The sequence below is a fragment of the Penicillium odoratum genome (assembly GCF_028828045.1).
Source record: "Penicillium odoratum strain IBT 22623 chromosome Unknown utg000006l_segment0_segment0, whole genome shotgun sequence".
Classification (NCBI taxonomy): Eukaryota; Fungi; Ascomycota; class Eurotiomycetes; order Eurotiales; family Aspergillaceae; genus Penicillium; species Penicillium odoratum.
The window spans coordinates 2,980,174-2,993,760 of record NW_026643148.1 but is presented as its reverse complement, the minus strand read 5'-3'; the positions used below and the strand labels follow the sequence as shown (position 1 = coordinate 2,993,760).

Here is a 13,587-nt window from a genome sequence, read left to right as displayed (position 1 = left end):
ACTGTTCATTTTCCCTGTTCTAACGGTGTCGGGCAAGTCTAAACTAGATTTCACAGAGACAGTCTCGACCTGCTACCCCTCAACGTGGTCGCAAACCCTCCTCCCTGCCCATTCAATTTACGTGGCTACTACAGCGCTCCGTACAGTTGCATCCGACCCAACATTTCCTCGATCGCATGCAGCCTCAGTCCCGACTTGTGGCCGATACATAGGTACATTTCAAAAATTAGCCTTTGAGCGTGCAATAACTGGACATAACTGGACGACCCGGGAATATCTTCTTTCTGAATGGATTAACCATCTCTTACTCCGGACCATCATCTGTTATCTTTGCGCAGCAGCGACAAGTGGGTGGACACAGTGATCCCAGACTGGTCAATAGTTACTCAGTATTGAGATTACACCAGCCAGAAGACAGGCCAACGCAATTGTGGCTTCGAATAATATCGAACTTGGAGAGTCTCGGACGAACCCAACCCCAGATCCGGGTCGTGATTCACAAGATTCAGATATGAATCGCCCCGCAATGCACCGACCAACGGATGGTCGCTCAGAACAACCCTTACTCAAGGATGATGAACGCCGTTTCTCTCGATCTACTAGCTTCGAAGGTGATGCAGAAGGCCGGCCCATGTTGCACCACACACGTCGACCTACCATTCGGAGTAAAAGCCCGGAACACGATGCCGCCCAAGCAACCCGCAAAAAGTACATAATTGCTTTGGGCTTCTTGTTACTAAGCTTGGCTAGCTTTGTGGTGCAGACCGAAACCGCTGTTTATATCCAGCATGAGCTGCACTGGGATAAGCCGTATTGCATGCTGTAAGATGAATCTCCCTCAGCATGTACACTATCATTGTCAGACTTGTAATGGCTTACCCTTTCTTTCCTATGCAGCTATATTACTCACGGATCCTGGATATTGCTCTGGCCGTTCCAGCTACTTATTCTCCGAATCCAGAAACGAAAGCTATCATGGGATGCATTCTGGCGCCGCCATGTCTCCCTTCTCCGAAGCACCGCCCAAATGGTAGAACACCAAGAAGTCCATCTGACCTCTCGCCACTCTCATCGATCGCCGGTCCCATACATGCTCAAGACAACTGCTTTTGTCACCAGTGCCCTGACTGTCGCGGGCGGCTCATGGTACGTAGCCGTCAATATGACCACAGCCAGTGACTTGACCGCAATCTACAACTGCTCGGCTTTCTTTGCCTACGCCTTCTCAATTCCTCTTCTCAAGGAGAAACTGCGATTAGACAAGGTCTTCGCAGTGGGCGTTGCCATTATCGGCGTGCTTGTCGTGGCATATGGCGATCGACCCGACAAGAAAGTCTCCAAGGGCGGGACAACCAACGAAGACGGCGAAGCACAAAGCCGACTACTAGGCAATATTGTTATTGGCGTGGGGAGTATCCTCTATGGTCTCTACGAGGTGTTATATAAACGGTTTGCCTGTCCTCCAGAGGGCACTAGTCCAGGCCGTGGCACCATTTTCGCCAATACCTTTGGCAGTCTCATTGGTGCATTCACTCTTACCGTCCTGTGGATACCGTTGCCAATTCTTCACTACCTGGGTTGGGAGACATTCCGGTTCCCCTCCGGCGAGGCAGGCCGGATGCTCCTCATCTCCATATGTGCCAATGCTAGTAAGTTTACCCATACCTAATCTTCAACGTGAAACTTACACTCTGTAGCATTTTCTGGGTCTTTCTTGGTACTTATCTCACTCACGTCTCCCGTCCTCTCATCGGTTGCTGCGCTCCTGACAATCTTCCTGGTCGCTATCGTGGACTGGTTCCGCACCGGGCAACCTCTTTCTTTCGCGGCCATCATTGGAGGTATACTAATCATGTTCGCATTTTTCCTCTTGAGTTGGAGCACGTATCGCGAACTCAGTGAAGAACGGAAAAAGCATCTCGAAGACGATCAAGTTGAGTCGGAAAATGACGAATAGACCACCGTATTTGGTGATACAACGAGCATTTTATAATGATTGCTTTGTGGTATTGGCTTAATTCGGTAGTGGCTTATTTGGTCATGTCTTGTACAGCTATAGTACCCATTTAGAGAACCTACATTGCATTAGAATGGATATTTAGACGTTTCGATTATTTCTGCTATCCTCCGCTGAACGATTTGGTGCTTTATCATTAGAAAAATCAAAGCATGTCTTGCAGCTGACCATGCAAAGCCAGTCATTGCACGATTGTGAGGTGAAGTACATAATTGGAGTTTCAGCGTAAAAACTCCAGTTCTTTATGTTTTCTTCAAATTGCCTGAATAAAAAAAAAACTGGATTGGTTTACATGTTTCTCCTCTAATCTGTTCTCTAAACTTCTTTTAGGTCCTTTTCATCATCGTACTCATAGACATCCACATGATAATTCTTGAACTTTCTCGTCGGGACCTTCGTATTAAACATCACATCAAGCTCTTCATAGCTGCGGCCTTGGGTCTCTGGAAGGCGATAAAACGCCCACAGTGCAGTCATGGTCGCAAAGCCAAACCAGAAGAAGCCAGTCTTGCCTGTCTAACGATGAGAAACAATACTTGGTGATCCCTTGACAATTTGGACTTACCTCTCCAGTTCCAGCTGGTCGGATTCATCATGTAAGGTTGCATGAGGCTGGCAATGATCTGTGCTATATAATAGCAAGTGCGAGCTAACACCACCGTTTTGGATCTCAAACGGGTGGATGAAACTTCTGCTGGAACGATCCAGCCTACCGGGCCGACAGTCAAGGAAAATGTGAGCAGCCAAACAAGACAGAGGGCTGATTGGACCCATTTGACTGAAGAATTGCTCTCGCCAACGGCTAAGCCGCCAATTATGAGAAGCCACATACTCATGAACACCATGCCTGTCAGGTAAAGGCTGCGCCGACCGATTCGTTTCATCATGAACCAAGAGATAAGAGTACCGCAAAGGGCAATACCGGTACCACCTAGATTCAACTTGTAAGAATCGTCAGAACTGAGACCAGCCTGTTGGAAGAAGTATGTAGCTGAAAATGCAAATTGAGCTCCACAAGTAACTTGACCGATGAAGGTAACGCATGCGATTTCCGTACGACGGAGGTCCATTCCTTTAAAACAATCCCAGTATTGCGTTCCTTCTGAGATATTGCGTTCAAGGTTGTCTGTCTGAATCATCAATGCTACCAATTGTCTTGCATGTAGCTTTTCGTGCTTCGACATTAGAGAGGATGCAGTTTTCACCGCTTCAGCGTATCTGCCCTGTCGAACTAGATACCAAGGGGACTCGGGCATGAAGATAGATGCAGTGAACAATATAGGAATCCATATCCATTGGAGAGCAAAGGGGATGCGCCATGCCCAATCATCAGTCCGATCAATGAAGCTTTGTAGAACACCAGCACCGATAATCTGGCCAGCCGCAAAGCACATGTTCACATAAGCCGTGAGATACGCACGAAGAGGAAGAGGACACAGCTCGGAAGCGTACGCGGGGCCTATGGTCGCGAATATACCCCATGGAATACTTTCCAGTTAAATTCAGCGACTACGCGAGGGAAGACACGAGGGGTTTAGTGCTCACCCGCAGAATATCTGTCCAATCGCCTGGAGCTCGACACTCGTACCGAAGAAGGAAATAAAACAGAACGCTGTCATGAGTGTGACACCGAGCATAAATGCCGGGCGAAAGCCAAAGCGTTGTATCAACCATCCATTCACGAGGGCACCAATAATGGCACCGACCTGAGGACCGCTGCCCATTGCGCTTTGCCATTTTGCGGAAATCTGGTATTGACCTGTTGAGGGATCTAGGTCTCCGAAGCGACGGGCGTAACTTGGATAGGCATATAAGGATCCAATCAGAATGGTGTCGTAGCCTTCCATGATGATTGACATTGATATAAGAAGGGACCAAAAGACCGCCCATTTGTATGAGCTGAGGGCAGTGAGGATACCGAGGGAGTGCTCGTGGGTACTTGCAGCTTGGGCGTCGTCATGGGTAGCCTCCCATATACCTGGTGCCCCAAGGATATGGCAGGATTTTTCGGTTTGCGTGCTTGTCGATTTGACCGCATCGTAGTGTTCGCTGCTGGACTTCTCTTCCATGATCCACACCGAAGCTTTAGATCCCTTGAGAGTTTGAATGAATAGTTGCTTGCAGGGACTTTTGCATGTCTTTTATTTCCAATCCTTGCGGGCGGGCCAGTAGGGTAAAGAATGGCCAGGCTGTCCGGAATTCATGATAATACCGGGTCAACCCCATCTGGCGGAGATGGACTCATCTACCGGTTGCTTATTTGTAGATAAAGTAGAAATAGCCGGGGAATTTGTAGTAGTGGAGACCTGTTATCGCGTTGGTAGAACTGGCCAGCCTCCAGAAACCATGCAATATGATACCCCTTCCCTCACCAAAGTGACACTGGCACTGTATTTGACCACTTATCATTACGTCGAATTTCAGTTATATGCGAGAATGTGAAGATAAGTATTCGACGATTTCCAATGTTTATATAAATAGACCAAATATACCTGATTCCCAGGTTTTTGAGCTTCACATCTCTTGATCAGGACCATTGAAACCATCAAGACTTCTCAATGTGGACAAGGCAAGCAAATTTGACTGCCAACACCCCCTTAGATCTAGACCATGCTCTCTGTAATGAAACAATGTGGCTTTTGCCCATCTGAAACAGATCAAATAAATGGATTTTTCAACTGTATTAGAACTCTGCTAGATGTTGAGACTAGTCATTATGCCATTGAGGTAAACTAAGCAGCCAAATGGCGTGTGAAGCTTTCAGATCTTCCAATGTTTATTGTAATTGATCCATGTATACATGCACATGTGTACATACTTCGTTGGCAATCGTTGAATGGACTTGGGATCTGTTGACGTGGAGTTTTAGGCCTCAAAATTGAGCACCGAGCTTTCCACATAAGGTTGAAATTTGCAGAAACCCCTTCGATATGCCCTGAATTACAAGCAAATTCTACTGCAGTGACAACAGAGGACCTATGAAATATATATATTATCCCGAAATAGTTTCATTCATCATGTCTGGAGGTATCCAGAACCTCGCCAAATTTTTTTATCATCCTATGCTAATACCGTAGCCCAAGAAATTACACTCTCCGAACGAAATGCATTTACTGGCCAAGAGCCTTGCGGGCAAAGTTAGGCAGCACGAAGCTGGCACGGTGGATGTCCGCGTTGTAGTAACGGCAGAGACGCTCCTCCTCCTCGCGGGTCCAGGAGCGAAGGGGCTCCTTGACGTTGCGGGTGGCGTCCTTGCAGCAGACCATGAAGCCGATCTGGCCGGAGGGGTAGGTGGGGATGGTGGTGTAGGCGTACTCGGCGACGGGGAAGACCTCACCGCAAGACTTCTTCAGGTCGGCGATCAGAGGAAGGTGCAACCATTGGTTCTCGGCTGTAAAAGAAATGCACAGTCTAGCGAGACCGACCCATAAAGCGGGTTGGTTGCCAGATAGTGCGAAAGAAGTCAGCCCAAGCTCGTTTGGTTTATTCACTTAGAAATCCACTTGTAGTTGGATCCAGTGTCCCATTTGGAAAAAAAAAGTGCCACTTGAAAATATGGCGGAAAGAAATTGGGATAGGAAGGGGGTCAAGAGGTAAAAGAAAACAGAGACAATGGAAGGGGAACAACAACCTTGGGTGGTGATGACACCTCCCTCACGGAGGGCATCGTTCAGGAGCTCGAAGTAGGGCTTCTGGAAGAGGCTCTCGGCGGGACCCTCGGGGTCGGAGCTGTCGGTAATGATGACATCGAACTCGTTCTTGCGGGCCTTGAGGAACTCGAAGCCGTCACCAACGTGAGTCTTGGCATTGGGGTGCTTGAAGCCAACGGCCATGCCGGGGAGGTACTGCTTGGAGACACGGATGACAGCCTCATCGATGTCACACAGGATGGCCTCCTCAACGGACTCGTGCTTGACGACCTCACGGAGGACACCGCCGTCACCACCACCGATGACAAGAACCTTCTTGGGGTTGGGGTGGGCGTTCATGGCCAGGTGAGTGATCATCTCCTGGTAGGAGAACTCATCACGCTCGGTGCACTGGATAACGTTGTCCAGGACGAGGACGCGGCCGTAGTCGGTGCTCTCGAAGACCAGGACATCCTGGTACTTGGACTTCTCGTGGTGAAGAACCTCCTTAACCTGGATGTTCATGGCCTGACCGGGCCACATGCCGGACTTCTCAGAGAACCAGCCATCTAGAGGTTGGTGGGGTTAGCGGAGGAGCGCAACGGGCAATTGAGGGGCAAGTGGGATGATGCTACTAGGATGGCGGGGTAGACCATTAGAGGGAATAGCATACCATTGATGGTAGGGTGAGTGATCTCGCTCATTATGACGGAAGAAAAGGTTCTTGAAAAATTAAAACGGTTGAGTGAATGAAAAGGAAGACGGAGGGAGCGAAGCATGCGAAGATAAAAAGAAATCGGCGGAAGTTTACCCTCTTTTGGGGGGATTTTGCTTGGCTCAGTGGGGACGAAAGTTACTGACAAACAAAAGCACGAAGGGAAAATTACGCGCTATAAGTCAATATTCTACAGATCATATGCATTCTCATATGCAGGTAAAAATAAATTATCCAATTGAGTTTTAATGTTTGCGAAGTTTTGATGGGGCTGAGCTGGAGGAGGGGAAGATGTTACCTTAGCGGTTAAGTGGGCTCTAAGCCAATGGAGTTGACTCAAATCACGATTACACAAGTATACACAATCCTACAATGTAGTTACGTGAATCATTATACTCATAAGCTACAGATTCAAGAGTCAAGACATAGGAAACCTCAAACGGTGGATTGCTCTCTAGTTTACTGTACAATTGATACAGCCGCGCAGCACATTCGCGTGTGCACTCCGGTATAACTCAAACTCAAAAGGATTAAAAAACTGGCATCATTTCCACTTGGAACTCCATTTACTCTTCATCACCACCACCCTCAAGAAGGCGGCCGGGCTTGGAGTTCAGGTACTCGTTACTAATATCAAGCGTCTTGTCAGTATGGGGCTCTATCGATCTCCCCAGGGGGTGATTCATCTTACCGCTCGACGGCCCAGTTCATGGCGGCGTAGGCAACGACGAAGGGAGGAACAACGTAGAGGACCTGGTTGCGGAAACGACGGAAGGTGTTGAAGATAGCAGCGTTGAAAGCACCGGCGAAGGGGCGCTGACGGTTAGGCGAGAGGGAGTAGGTGGCAATGCGCTGGGGGGTAGGGCAGCCTATAAGGTGTATGAGGTTAGTGCTGTTCTGAATGCTATTCCATTGATTGTCCATGACTGCTTGTCGAGTGTTGTCGAATCCAGCAATCGTGTCCGGCTTGTGTCCGGGTTGCGCGTTGGGAAGGTCAGGGTATATCGTTCACGTACCGAATTTACCCCAGGTGCCGATATAGCTGTGATAATATAGTCAGTACATCGTCTCAATTCATATCAGATCAATTGAAGCTGAAGGGAGTCCGAATCGTGCACTCCTCGGGTAATCGATCGAGCGGGTGTGACCGGACTCCCACCCCAGCCACAGGGACACCAAAAGGAAGTACTCACTGGCCAGTCTTAGCGTCAGCGTGGCCACCCATTGTGAAGGAAGGAAAGACGGTAGAGGATTGGAGGACGAGAGGAGGAACTGGAGTCGGATCACAGGGCGAGGAGGAAAAGACGTTCAAGTTCGGGAACGAAGTTGGCTAGAACCACGCTAAACCCAATCGGGCTGGAAAACCCCGACATCATCCATCAACTAATTGAACGAACCTCACGTTTGCATCTGGTCATTCCATCTCACCACCCACAACCATGGCCAACGCCCTCTACAATCTCTACCGGCTGGCAGGCCCCGCCGCTGCCGGTGTTCTGCTGTTCAACGCGTCCATCTACGATGTCAAGGGTGGAACACGAGCTGTCATCTTCGACCGCATGTCTGGTGTGCAGGAGACGGTCATTAACGAAGGCACCCACTTCCTTGTCCCTTGGCTGCAGAAGGCAATTATTTACGACGTGCGAACGAAGCCGCGCAACATCTCCACCACCACCGGAAGTAAGGATCTGCAAATGGTCAGCTTGACGCTGCGAGTGATGCACCGTCCGGATGTGCCGAAACTGCCTCAGATTTACCAGGTGAGAAGCTACCAGCAACACAGCAACGCTACATTTGTTCTCCCCAACTAACAGCCCGTGTCTGAATTAGTCCTACGGTACCGATTACGATGAGCGTGTTCTCCCCTCCATCGGAAACGAAGTCCTTAAGGCAATTGTCGCCCAATTCGACGCCGCCGAGCTTATCACCCAGCGTGAAGCTGTCTCCAACCGGATCCGTACAGACCTCCTCAAGCGTGCCTCCCAGTTCAACATCGCCCTGGAGGACGTCTCCATCACCCACATGACCTTCGGAAAGGAGTTCACCAAAGCCGTCGAGCAGAAGCAGATCGCCCAGCAGGACGCCGAGCGGGCACGATTCATCGTCGAGCGTGCCGAGCAGGAGCGTCAGGCTAACGTTATCCGTGCTGAGGGTGAAGCCGAGTCTGCCGATATTATTTCCAAGGCCGTTGCGAAGGCTGGTAGTGGATTGATTGAGATCCGTCGTATCGAGGCTAGCCGTGATATTGCTCAGACTCTTGCGACTAACCCCAACGTCACATATCTGCCTGGTGGTGAGGGTAAGGATGGTGGTAAGAGCACTAGCCTCTTGCTTGGTCTGCGGAGTTAGGGTGCTCCCCTAAGGTTATAAGAGTCCTGATCTCTTTTCACTGAATTTTTTGTATCATTTAATTGCACGCCGTGATTGATGCGCCTGCTCGGCTGTGTTTGATGTTGTGGCGCACGAACTGGTTTGGCGAAAGCGTGCCATCTGGTTCTTTTTTTCTGAAATGTAGCAATACCAATACCTCTACTCTTATCAGAATCTCTCCTAAGCTTCAATGTTCTCATGTGCTTGATTGAATAGCTATATATGATGTTTAATATCTTCAAATGGTCCACGGGTATATAATCCAAACTTCTTTATATCCGGCGATAAATATGCACCTGGAATCGCATATCCTCCAATCCCGCACCCTCACCAACATCATACATCAACCGCGACGCCTCTCGCCTCCACCACCGAGAATCCTGGGTATAAATTTGCTCCCACTGGCCCTTAGCCACTGAGATAAGCGTGTGATCCAAAAGGAACTTCATAGGATAATTCCTCTCCTGCTGAACGCCGTCGGGACCAGGTTTCCCCATTTTCAGCGTCGAATAGCTGCCAGGGCTATCAACAACCAAAAGCACAGCACCAGGCTTCAGAATTTCCGTCAAGCGAAGCATAAACGCCGTAGTCTTAGGCATAGATGTAGAGAAAAGCTCATTCAAAGTGAACATCAGCGTAACAAGAAGAGAAGAAGGTGACACGGCCCCACTACCCAGCACAACATCCTTCAGCTCCTTTTCCGGAAGTCCGAGGAGATCAACGCGATGGAAATCGACATCCACCTTATCGCCCACCGGCACAAGCGGGGCCTTATATCTCGACGTCGACGGAGCAGGTACATCAGGGGAAGTGAGTGTACTAGACAACCGTCGCACAACACTGGACCAATCGGCGATATCAACAGCCGCGATAGACAGATTCCTTGTTGATAGCGAAAGCTTAGAGCTGGAATCGGTCTCTGCATCTGCATCCTTGTCCTTGTCTTCGCTCTCTTCAAGAGATAACGCCTCCGCCCGTGCACTCAATGAACTAGCCCCGCCATCAAGATCCCGCCATGCAGCTGCTAATGCGACAATCTCTGCTCCAGCACCACCACCGAGACACACAACCCGTGTATCGGAGGCAGAAGCATCTTTGATGGGCGCACCCTCCCCGCGCATCCACCGAAGCACACCTTTAAATAATCCCGCGTATCCCAAAGCTCTCGACGCACTCCAGCGCAAAGCATAAGCGCGCAAATGATCCTCACCAGCCTCGGTGAACGCGGAATCGAAATCGCGCTGGTAAAGGTGCGACTTGATAGTCTGGATGAGAGATTTGATGTCAAGGGACTCGTATTGGGATTCGGATGAATCGGCGTCTGTTCCTGCGGATGCGAGGAGAGCGGTTTTGAAGACGTCTAATAGGAGTTGTTGGAGGGAGAGAGGGATTGGTTTTGAGAGGTTGATTCCGCTGGGGTCTTCATCGCTGAGAATTTCTTCTTTTTCTTTGCGTTCAGGTTCTTTGGGTTTGCGTTGTGGGGGCTTGGTTTTTGGTTTGGCTTTTGGCTTGGCTTGTAAGGTGTCTCTGTCTGCACGACGGTTTCCTTGTCGTGGGCCTGGCATTTTTGGTTGAATTGGGAGTAATTGGATCAGATTAACTACTCGAGATATATGCTAGCGCGGGGAAGTTGGGAATTGTAAACTTTTTTTTTGAGCTTATCGTAGCTTATCGGGCATATTGCCACAACCAAAAGATAAATATACACGCCCACGCCAAATTTCACGTATAACGGAATGACTTGAAGGAAAAAAGGCCCTATCCAAGATGGAAGGGTAACTAGTATTCTGGGCCATGAGCCACAGGGGTAGAATAAAGTAAAAATAACAAATAAAGTAGAAGGTCCGTTGGACAACGATCGTAGAGAAAGTCAATCAATCCGGGTGTTACGCACCGGTACATAAACGATGGACAAGAAAAACGAGAGTATCGTTCTCAAACATGCGCAAGGCACAGTCTGGGAGTAAAGAAATTCGTAAAGTCTGAAATCAGACCAAAAGGTAGAATGACGGCCGAATAGGTAGCAAAAGAATCCACACGAAAGAGAAGAGATGAAACCGGAGTAAAATATGTACAGTCCGATCAGCGAGAAGAAGAGATGTGGGAAAGATGACTGAGGATATCGCTATGCCGAGATTTGTTGCGCCATGAAATCAAAATAAAAGGCATCCAGATCAAAGAGTCGGTTTTTATACCGGCCTCTCTGGAATAGACGGTTCGGGGGCGGACTTTTCTTTGTCTTTCACTTTCCAGAAATGCATCAGTCGAGTGATCCGGTGGTTCTTCTTCCTTGCTTTATCCGCTGCATCGCCCGGGGGCTTTTCTTGGTGGTAGAGTTTACTTCGTTCCGAATGCGGGCCACCGACCAGCTTAGACAAGCTGGCCATGCTAGATCGCTTCACTGAATTGGCTTGGCTGCTACGCCGGTGAACAGCCGCCGAGAAAGATGCAGCGCGATCAGTCGACAGACGAGCACGAGGGAAGAATGTAGCAGAGAACCGGCTCCTTGTGTTGGTCGTGGTGGATGCGCTACTCGTCAAGGATGGAACATCCTCAACCGAGCCATAGGGATACGGATAATCTGAAGGGAGGTGGTGGTAAGAATGGCTCGAAAAGTTGCGGTCAGGAAAGCGTAGCGCATCAGGAGACGGGAAATATGATTCGGAAGGCGAAACTCCTGCAGACAGCGAAAAGGGCGGAATGTTGAGGGGTAGGTGGTTAGGAGACGTGGAAGGTCGCTTGTCAACCGCGAGGAAGCCAGGAGACACGTCAGGGCTTGGAGGTGGCGGTTCTTTTGCAGCCGTCTCTTCTGACTTGATAATCTCAACAGAATTCTTCGCCTGTCCGGTAAATGAATTGCCAGCATCCTGAAGTGATTCGGGCGCATCTTGCTGAATAGGAAGGGCCTCCGGACTGATAGCCCCGTCAGTAGATTGTATACCGAGACCCTCGGGCTGAGGCTCGGGCTGAGGACTAGATACAGGTGCCCGAGTCAAAGTACCGGCGCTGCTGTCACTCTTCACAGACTCCGCAGGCTTCTTATCCTTTGAAGATTCAGATGCGGTAAGAGGAGCCCAAGCAGAACGGTCTCGTCCGTTCCTAGGCGATTGGTTCTCCGCTAAGAATGCGTCCTCTTCCTCTTCGTAGAAAACATCTGGGGTTTCCGCGCCCTTTCCGCCCAGACGGATTGGACCGAGCGCACTGCGATCGAAGGGCTGCATCACCGGAGCACTTTCTGTGCGACGATGATATCGCATCTCAGGCCCAACGAACTCGCCCCGCCGGCCGCCGCTGTACATGCGCTGTGTTGCCAATGAAAATTGGCTCAGGTTTCCCCGGGTCGGTCCCATCTCAGGAGTATTGAAAGGGCCTAGTGCCGCATCAAGATCAATGATTGGGCTGCTGAGGATCTCATCCTGGGATGTTTGTTCGTAGAAGCTTCTCGGCTTCCATGACGTCTCTAAGGTGGAAGGCACGGGGCACTCATCCGGAGAACGCTCGGCCTGTGGAACAGGACCTTCAGGGTTGGTAGGAGTTCGAATGACCAAAACATCGTCATTATCAAAATCGACTTCCAAAACGGAACCGGCCTCCGAGTTAGTACGTGTAAGCGTAGGAGGTGTCAAGGGAGACGGTCTCTTTTGTTTGCCCTTGGCCTTTTCCTTCTCAGAAGGCTCAAGTTCTGTCTCATGCTTCGCATGCCGCTTCCCTTTGCCCAAAATAGCACCAGCCCATGAGCGAACTTTCTTCTGCTTTTTCTTTGATTTCGATTTCTTAGGCGAAGAATCATCATCGTGCTCGTTGTCACTCGAGGTATCGGATCCATCGTCAGAGTATGAAGGTCGAGATGCGTCTGTCGAATGAGCATCATCACTGGCTTGATTCGCAAGAATTACATTAAGATTCGCGGACCGGCTCTTGCTTTTACGATGCCCGGTCGACTTGGATCGTTTGACACTAGGCGCACCCGGCACATTTTGAGTCTGCATGAAATCTAAAACCAAAGATGCATCTGCGGTTTTCGGCCGTGGCTTCAATTTGCGATTCGGTGTTGGCGCCTTTTCTGATGGGGGTGTCGGGATCTCTGGTGATGTATGTTTAATTGTCGCAGGACTCTCCAGGGTTTCGTGGAAGACTGCAGATACCGGGCGTCCATCGTCGGCGTCGTGACAGGGGGCTGATTCGCTCCTCATGGTGGTAGGGATTGGTGGCACTGGTGGGATATCAGAAGGCGGGAAATGAGGTGATGCGGGAGGTGTCGGACGTCCAAGGCTTCCAGCTGAGTAGGAAAGCGGCCTGGAGATATCCTCATGGCTCTTGTTCAACAGATCGCCAGGGGTATTTGGCGCGCTTCCCGCTGGTGTTGCCAGTGCCTTTTGAATGGCCATGAGATCGACCCCGGACACTGCTTGCGAGCGGCGATGAGCATGGTTCCGTCGTCCGGGGCCTCTCGGCGGACCGTGTGCTGGAGCGCTCGGCTGTGTTGGCGTGGAGGGCTCTTCCCGTTTGTCGTCCCCAGGTGTCACCAACTGATTGTCTCCGACAAATTCGCTCGGTCGTCGCCGGTGTCCATTCGGTCGGGTTGGTGCATGTACGGGTGGTAAAGACGGCTCTGATCCGGGATTGAAAGAGAAGGCCGGCAAAGCCGGCGGTGTTAGGCGCTGCGGTTCTGAAGAGACTGAATTATCCGGACCTTGAGCCGGAAACACAAACGGTGGATTAGGCAATGGAGGCATTGTGAGTCGCCGACTGGGCTCGGTGTTGGAGGGTGCTGAATCAAAATGCTGAGAGAAGGCCGACCGAGACTGCGGGGGAAGAGAAATCGAAGCCATCAATGCTGCAAGAACTGGAATTGA

The 13,587-nt window shown here is 50.1% G+C and overlaps 7 protein-coding genes across 7 annotated transcripts; 2 read left to right on the top strand and 5 right to left on the bottom strand.

Annotated features, from left to right (window-relative positions):
* Nucleotides 1-511: 511 nt before the first annotated feature.
* Nucleotides 512-1,957, top strand: N7520_009571 (DMT family transporter; the record flags this gene model as incomplete). The annotated part of the gene is made up of 3 exons (XM_057143505.1): nt 512-822; nt 898-1,649; nt 1,698-1,957. 3 exons carry the CDS (start codon nt 512-514, stop codon nt 1,955-1,957), a joined length of 1,323 nt encoding a protein of 440 aa, XP_056992793.1.
* Nucleotides 1,958-2,332: 375 nt separating this feature from the next.
* On the bottom strand, nt 2,333-4,086 carry N7520_009570 (uncharacterized protein; the record flags this gene model as incomplete). The annotated part of the gene is made up of 3 exons (XM_057143504.1): nt 2,333-2,529; nt 2,583-3,505; nt 3,563-4,086. The coding sequence occupies 3 exons, from the start codon at nt 4,084-4,086 to the stop codon at nt 2,333-2,335; spliced, it is 1,644 nt and encodes a 547-aa protein (XP_056992792.1).
* A 1,041-nt stretch (nt 4,087-5,127) lies between these two features.
* N7520_009569 (spermidine synthase) lies at nt 5,128-6,350 on the bottom strand (the record flags this gene model as incomplete). The annotated part of the gene is made up of 3 exons (XM_057143503.1): nt 5,128-5,408; nt 5,649-6,215; nt 6,320-6,350. The coding sequence occupies 3 exons, from the start codon at nt 6,348-6,350 to the stop codon at nt 5,128-5,130; spliced, it is 879 nt and encodes a 292-aa protein (XP_056992791.1).
* Nucleotides 6,351-6,927: 577 nt separating this feature from the next.
* On the bottom strand, nt 6,928-7,586 carry N7520_009568 (ubiquinol--cytochrome-c reductase subunit 8; the record flags this gene model as incomplete). Its single annotated transcript, XM_057143502.1, has 4 exons — nt 6,928-6,988; nt 7,053-7,230; nt 7,378-7,403; nt 7,555-7,586. The coding sequence occupies 4 exons, from the start codon at nt 7,584-7,586 to the stop codon at nt 6,928-6,930; spliced, it is 297 nt and encodes a 98-aa protein (XP_056992790.1).
* Nucleotides 7,587-7,800: 214 nt separating this feature from the next.
* On the top strand, nt 7,801-8,710 carry phb1 (prohibitin subunit PHB1; the record flags this gene model as incomplete). The annotated part of the gene is made up of 2 exons (XM_057143501.1): nt 7,801-8,121; nt 8,192-8,710. The coding sequence occupies 2 exons, from the start codon at nt 7,801-7,803 to the stop codon at nt 8,708-8,710; spliced, it is 840 nt and encodes a 279-aa protein (XP_056992789.1).
* Nucleotides 8,711-9,003: 293 nt separating this feature from the next.
* N7520_009566 (25S rRNA (uracil2843-N3)-methyltransferase) lies at nt 9,004-10,296 on the bottom strand (the record flags this gene model as incomplete). Its single annotated transcript, XM_057143500.1, has 1 exon — nt 9,004-10,296. One exon carries the CDS (start codon nt 10,294-10,296, stop codon nt 9,004-9,006), a length of 1,293 nt encoding a protein of 430 aa, XP_056992788.1.
* Nucleotides 10,297-10,920: 624 nt separating this feature from the next.
* On the bottom strand, nt 10,921-13,467 carry N7520_009565 (putative cell wall proline rich protein; the record flags this gene model as incomplete). The annotated part of the gene is made up of 1 exon (XM_057143499.1): nt 10,921-13,467. The coding sequence occupies one exon, from the start codon at nt 13,465-13,467 to the stop codon at nt 10,921-10,923; it is 2,547 nt and encodes an 848-aa protein (XP_056992787.1).
* Nucleotides 13,468-13,587: the final 120 nt, after the last annotated feature.